Consider the following 7,584-nt stretch of genomic DNA (forward strand, 5'->3'; position numbering starts at 1 on the left):
AGCAAAGGGCACTGTCTTGGTAGTACTTCCGCCTTCAGAAGTGCAGGGAATGGTGGCCCGGGAAAGGGCTTTTCCCCCTTTCCTGTGGCAGCTCTTCATTATACAGTATTTTGCTGTTATGCTGAAGATGCACCTCTTTGTCCTGACCTTGGCAGTTCAGGCAACCCATCTCTTCTGCTAAATCGATACTGTTCTGTCTGGAATGGCTTTACTAGTTTTTATCACCACATCTGTTTTTAATCTTTTATATATATAATTGTATATTGTATTGTTGTAACCCTTCCTGGGGCCCTATGAGGAAGAGTGGGTGAGAAATCAAGTAAGCAAGCAATTACATAATGGAGGCTGGTGGAGAGAAGAAATGGGAATGGCAAGAAGCTAAGTAGAAGTAGGATCAGCCAGATGCTGGGTTCATCCTACGACTTGTGGTGTGCCATGCTACCTTGCTGTATGGCCAGTATGTCAGCTGATGCTGTGCATGGCTGTTCTTCTGTAGCAGTCACCAGGTTGCTTTCCTCAAGTGTCACTGAGGTTTCTCCTTCATTACAACACTCTTTGCAATTTACAGTCGGAGGCTGATTCTGCGCCCATTGGCTCATTTGCATGCCTGAGATGGGGTCAGCGTTACTGATGGGGCCATATATTGACTCATAGTAAGGAGGCTACAGTAGACCCTATTAAGGATCCTCCGCAGGCGTCATCCTCATTATATAGCTGTGGCTTTAGGAACCTTCTACCTGCTAAACAGGGAGACTAGCCCAGCCTGGGAAACCAATAGTCACCTGATAACCTTTTTAAAGCACTTGAGAATGTTTTGCAGGTGGATGGTTCAGAAGGGACTAGAGTTAACGTTGAGTATATTAAAGGCATAACGGAGAAAGAGTTCAAGCATTAACACTGCAAAATGAATAATAAAACATGCAGATCATTTAAGTATACAGATTCTAAATACAGGAAACTCCAGTTTTACGCACGACCAATATGTGTGCCATCGCACACACACGCACAGTGCCAAACCTGGAAGTGATCCAGAAACGTCATAAAGACACCACTGAAACTAAAAGGGCAGAACTGGTTGTTTGCTGTCTTTCAATGGGTTTCCCATTGCATCTCATGCAAATGCTCAATGACTCAGAACCCAACTCCCACATATATGGGGGCTGTAATATTGTAATTTATCATTGAATATTATCCCAAGTATTGACTTCGGTATTTCTGGAAAATATGTTAAAAGGTTTTAAATAGGGGGATTTTTTTCTTTTGTTTTTTGCTTTTTTCCCTGTAGGTAAGAAATCTTTGCTACATGGTAAGCAGAAGAGAGAAGTTAAAACTTTCTCACAGCAAAGCACATGAGCAGGTTTTTAATTTGCAAGTCCAGCTTATCAATCAGGAAATTGCTGCAGGTAAGGAATGCAAAACAAGCCTGGTTCGGATGATCATATCTGAGGTTTTTAAACAAATATACGCATGAGCCTTTTTACTTACACATGCAATCCCCCTTTCCTTATTTGTGTAAGCAGTGATTAAGTCAGGAAGTAATTAACCATAGTTTCATGTTTTGTCCAAACCAGGAAACTATAGCTACCATATTGAGAACAAATTGGAGTATTAAACCAGCTTGGACTATGGTTTAATATCCTGGCATATTCTGAAGTTGATAACCATAGTTTCCTGATTAGGACATAACAAGAAAAAATGGTATGGGTAATTGCACGCTTACTGGTCTGATTGCAGTGTGGCACAAAGGGTCTCTGTATGTGCAGGCAAAACACTTGTGCGTAACTTGGCTTAATAAGATGAGATTTGATTGTCCCAATATGACCATGTCTACTTTAGATCTTTGCTATGTGTTGATAGCTTCCAGAGCCTTTTTAAACATGCTTTTCTAGGATTGTTAATTGTAAAATCCCCTTTCAGCTATTCCAGAAATGCATGTTATGGGTTATCTATATGGCATAACTTTTTATTAATGCATTTATTATTTTTATTATTAATATTATTAATAATAATAATATAAAAATTTATTTATACCCTGCCCATCTGGCTGGGTTTCCCCAGCCACTCTGGGCGGCTTACAACAGAAAAATGAAATAAAACAATTAAACATTAAAAGCCTCCCTAAACAGATTTAATGCAGTAAATCTAAGTTGTGTTCTAGACATTAGTAAGAAGAATACACTAGAATATGCAAATACTACAAACTTAGTAGTGTTTTCCTACTACTATGTTCTTAAAATCTCATGCTCCTCTGCTTTGGGAAGGCTAGATAGAGCCTTAATATGTGACCAGGCATTCAAGAAACATCTAGTAGCATATAATTTTTTAACACTTTCTTGAATCTATTATCAAGGAAACAAGGAAAAAGGAACTTTCCTTAATTGCAAATCATATTATAAACTTACAGGTTGCTACATTTAAATAGTTCTATAATAGGTGCATATTCCTGAATTGCAAGAGGTTGGACTAGGTGATCCACAGGGTCCCTTCCAACTCGTATGATTCTATTAAGTTCTGTGGAGATGTGCTGCATACATTTGCATGATGAAATCTGCCTCTTAAATATATTCTCACACATCCCTTTCCCCCCCTCTATAGGCCATTCTCTGACAAGTGCACTGGAAAACACACTGTTTTATCCACCTCCTAGAATCACCTTGAAGCTTAAGATGCCAAAATCAACATTAGGTGATTGCAAAAATAAATTGAAATCTGGTAAACCACTTTCTCCTGACAACAATGTTGTGGTTTACAGCAAAAAGGGTATTCCAGTATCCAAAGAGACTTTTGTTTCCAATATGAAAGCCTACTCGAGGTTTCAGCATGAAAACAGAAGCAATGGCTTACTGGGAGGGATGGTGAAGTCTAGGAATGAAGCAGCAAAGAATTCTGGACCTGCACATACATCAGACTTCCATCGCAGACAGTCGTCTGGCAAACCCTTAGCACTTCAAGCTGCATTGCATGGACAGTCCTGCATTGGGAACGGGAAAATTCAGCAGCACTCTAATCTAGCAAAGTCTAATGGCTTAATGGGCAGAGTTGGGGATGTCACTCAGCGAGACAGCTCTAGCCAAACGACATACGAGCAGCAGTCTGTGCTCTCTGCCCACTTGGCTAGCCAGAGCAGCTTCAGGAAATCAACCATAGAACACTTTAGCAGGTCCTTCAAAGAAGCGACCAACAGTTTGGTGAGGACCACGGAAGATCTCAGATGCTGTGAAAAGCCCTCAAGAAGGCTGTCGATGAGAGAGCGTTCGTGGGGCAAGCAAACTCTTGAATATCAGATGGGGAGCGCCCCCTACCAGGACAATGATGGGTATTGTCCCGATTTGGAACTCAGTGACTCTGAAGCTGAAAGTGATGAGAATAAAGGACAGATAAGACTGAGAAAAAGCAGCTCGGAGAGAGAGGTCCCAAGTAAAGACTTTAATAGAGATTGTCATAGTAGAAGTAAAAGAAATTTGATTTCTCACAGTTCAGTACAAAGGTGATTAGAAACCCCGGATAATGGGAATAGCTCAGCCTTTGTATGTCCAAGATTATTGATGCAAACCTTAGAAAATCTGCAGGTTACAGAACACAGTGTAGGATCTATGAGCAAATGACGAACTTGCTTTTTTAAGTGGTGAATTGGTTTACCCTTTTTTGAAGATTGTTAATTGGGGTTTTTTCCTATAAGTGCTATATAAGTAAAGGTTACTTTAAATATCACTTGCAGAAATAGTTTTATATATCCAGTCTATGGAAATGTATTGTGTTCTGCTTTGTACCAGTGGGCAGGTATTCCTAAAAGCCCATCCTTAAAAGCCCATCCATCTGTGACAATCTGCAAGAAGATGGAACAGACAATTCTTGCTGCAACTTCAGTATAATATCTCTTCATGAGAACACTTAAGCAATCTCTTACCTTTTTTTTTTGAAGGAATTTAAAAGGCAAAACTATTTTGAAATAATGGTGCTTGCTTAATTGTTTTGTTTGTTTGTTTTGGTCTGGATTGGGACATATGACTACTAGACAGAAATCATGTTCTCAGCCAATTTCAGAACAGGTGGTATGATTCTGAAGACTTGGAAACAAGGTTCATTCTAACTCTGTGGGACTTGGTTTCAAGTAAACATGCCTAGGATCCAGTTACAAAGGTTTCTCCTAGCCTGCTGAGGAAGGTTTACAGACTCCACAGTCAATGCTGCCAAACACACTGATCTCTAGATTCCCCCTTTCTCCTCATAGTGTGCCCTTGCTAAAAGTTGTGTTTTCCTTTGCTATTGCAGCTTGCTTTTATTGTGTAAATACTCTTTTTAACTTCTAGCATTTTTTATTTTATTTTTTAATCCTCGTGTACATAGTAGTTTGTTGTGGGTTGCACTTGCAAAATATTTTATCCAGCCAGCCGATACAAAGGGCTGATATGTGGATAGTGTTTAATACTAGAAGTATGTAATCTCTAAACCTATTCAGGCAATCACCGGTGATGCCAGATTCTCCTTTGTCAACTCAGAAGGCTTTTTAAAACCTTGATCCCACAACATTGCATCCATTCCTCTCCCATTCCAACACAAACACACACTCTCCCGCCCCCTTGCCAGCTGTCAAATACTTTGTCTGATTTCTGAGCCAAAATTGGTGAATACATTTGTTTTGGTTTCCAAGTTTAAATATAGTCAGAAACAGTAAATGAAAATATTTTTGATTGCCAAAAAAGCCTGGGAATTGCTTAGGCCACTTTATTGTCTAATTAGATTTTCTTTTTTTACAAAAACGCTTCGTAATATGTGGCAATGGTGTCAATGAAATTACTCTATATTACGGCGTAGCATTGATCTTTAATTAGGAAAAATGGGTTTCAGCATCAAATAATAATTTGACTAATGAAATCGTTACAGTTTGCTTTAATTAATAAATTTCCATAATGTGAAGTAAAAGGAACTGGGGTAAATTTAAATCTAATAATAAACAGTGCAGCGAAAACAAATAAAGAGCCACATTTTTCTTGAAAGCCTTAATCTATTAGTTGTGAAGAAGGGATTCACGATGAGATATTCCTGAAGGAAATAAAATAAATTTGAGTTTCTCATTCTTTGCTTTAGGCATTCTTAAAAGTTTGCTTTGTTTACTCATTTCTATGGTGTGTTTGTGTAATTTGTCTTTTTTCCATAGATATATTTTTAAGGCATTTTCTTTCATGTAAATATATAGTACCTTTTTTAAAAAAAATGTTAGTGTTTTGTTGAAAAAATGGTTGGCCTTTATGTTGTCAGCCATTCAGAACGGTGCTGAAAATGTTCACTTCTCTATACATTGGTTCTAGTTTTTCATATTTATTGTTAACATTGTTTCCTGGTCATGAAGTAAATAAGAGTTGAAAATGGGAACAATTACTTCATTGATCTGAAGGGGGGGGGGACGACAACAATCGTGTTTCATGACTAGTGGCATGAGAACAATATAAACGGTAGGAAATTGTGCTTCAGCAAGATTCCTCAGTTTTGGTAATTTTAAGGTGATGACTAAAATATATCACTTCAGGCGATAGTAATTTTGTTTTTGTTTAATTTTACATGATTTTAATAGATACATGGAGGAGGAGACTTTGGCTATACAGTATAGCTTTCAAGTATCTGTCTCCAAAATATATTTGCTAGTTTTTACAATGTGTTCAGTGGCTAACTTTGAAGTATTACCTCTTAACCTAATTTGTTTCCCATATATATATATATATATATATATATATATATATATATATATATATATATAATGAGAGAATGATTTTTCACAAATGGATGTCTTTTTTAGACGTCCCCTTTTTACAATACTTTTTTCATTAAATTATGAAACTGCTAACTATACCTTCTTCGTTGTGATCTTTTGAAGGCTGTAATATTTTGGTCCCTAAGAGTTACGGTACTTGATTACTGTACTTAACCCCTAAAGGACATTATCTTGCATTGAAAAGCACAGGAGATGATCTACAGATTTGTATATTTCCTTAGGAACACGCAATGCTCACGTAGTCTTCACACCGGACAGAATACATGCATACATTCCATGCAGGATGTTGGCAGTGTATGAATTTGGTATTCGTAGGGTTTCAACGTGACTTAAGTAATTTTAATAGATTAATAATATGCGTTAAGGTAATAGGTTGATAAATTAATTAAATTAGAACATGGATAAAACAACAGCTCTGAGGCACGAAGGACTTTATTTTTGGATAATGTGCATGTGTTTATATCAAGCCTTAGAAAAGGCATCTCTTCCTATGTGGAAACATGCCTCTAAGTTGCTGAGTCAGGGATCCTATCTTATTAGATGGAATTAATTCATTTGAACAGCTTTCAAATACCCTGTTTCTCATATTTTAAGACATACCTATAAAATAAGCCATAGCAGGATTTTTAAGCATTCAAGGAATATAAGCCATACCCCGAAAATAAGACATAGTGATAGGTGCAGCAGCAATGCCGGCCGCAGCAGGAGGAGGAGGAAAAAAATAAGACATCCCTTGAAAATAAGCCATAGTGTGTTTTTTTGAGGAAAAAATAAATATAAGACATGTCTTATAATATGAGAAACACGGTAGTTAACATGGCACCCCTTAAATATCTGTGTCAATATTTGCTGGAATCCGTTCTGCTGTAATGGAATCTTATTTATTTTAGAAAACGACTTTTGCTTCCCAGATTAAAAGCTACAATAAAAATAACATGAAACAAATTATCAGCTACATTGTTAAAGCAACAGCAGAAGAGGGTCATATAACAAAATAATATCATGATAGGTGTAAAGGGACCCCTGACCATTAGGTCCAGTCGTGACCGACTCTGGGGTTGTGCACTCATCTCGCATTATTGGCCGAGGGAGCCGGCACACAGCTTCCAGGTCATGTGGCCAGCATGACAAAGCTGCTTCTGGCGAACCAGAGCAGCGCACGGAAACACCGTTTACCTTCCTGCAGCAGTGGTACCTATTTATCTACTTGCACTTTGACGTGCTTTCAAACTGCTAGGTTGGCAGGAGCTGGGACCGAGCAATGGGAGCTCACCCCGTCGCGGGGATTCGAACCGCCAACCTTCTGATCGGCAAGCCCTAGGCTCTGTGGTTTAACCCACAGCACCACCCGCGTCCCTCACGATAGCAGGAGGTTAAAACAGATTTGAAGGCAGGGTGTAATTAAAGAAATTGATTAGGTACACACCTGAAACTCAAGAGACGGCCAACAGAACCTCTTTAAGAGGGATGAGGCGTTCCACATATTGGGATCCCCTGACAAGAAGGCCCTTTTCACACTAAGTGCATCTCCAAAGGTGATGGAGTACAGGGCAGGACTCAGTTGCTGAATGCCAGTCCCAAGCCATTTGAGGGGGCTTTATTAGGTAATAACTAGGACTCTGAATTGTGGCTGGAAACAAATTGGCTGAAATGGACTTAAAGTTTATCGTAATGTACATGTACTCAGGTAAGGTTCTCTACCCAACACAACCAACTGATTTGATTTTTGAACTTGCACATAGACTGATGTGTAATTGATCCATGCAGCATTTTCCCTTTAAAAAATAATTACATACAGAAATAAGGACAGCAAT

General features: G+C 38.4%; 1 protein-coding gene across 3 annotated transcripts in view; it reads left to right on the top strand.

Moving 5' to 3' along the window:
* JADE3 (jade family PHD finger 3) overlaps window positions 1-5,699 on the top strand; it is a 39,447-nt gene extending 33,748 nt beyond the window's left edge. For all 3 annotated transcript variants that reach the window (XM_035114259.2, XM_060273466.1, XM_060273467.1), the window contains 2 exons: window positions 1,286-1,403; window positions 2,596-5,699. In XM_035114259.2, the coding sequence (XP_034970150.1) occupies window positions 1,286-1,403; window positions 2,596-3,491 (1,014 nt within the window). In that variant the 3' untranslated portion in view covers window positions 3,492-5,699. The remainder of the gene's footprint in view (window positions 1-1,285; window positions 1,404-2,595) is intronic.
* The last annotated feature ends 1,885 nt before the right edge of the window (window positions 5,700-7,584 follow it).

Source organism: Zootoca vivipara, chromosome 4 (assembly GCF_963506605.1).
Source record: "Zootoca vivipara chromosome 4, rZooViv1.1, whole genome shotgun sequence".
Classification (NCBI taxonomy): Eukaryota; Metazoa; Chordata; class Lepidosauria; order Squamata; family Lacertidae; genus Zootoca; species Zootoca vivipara.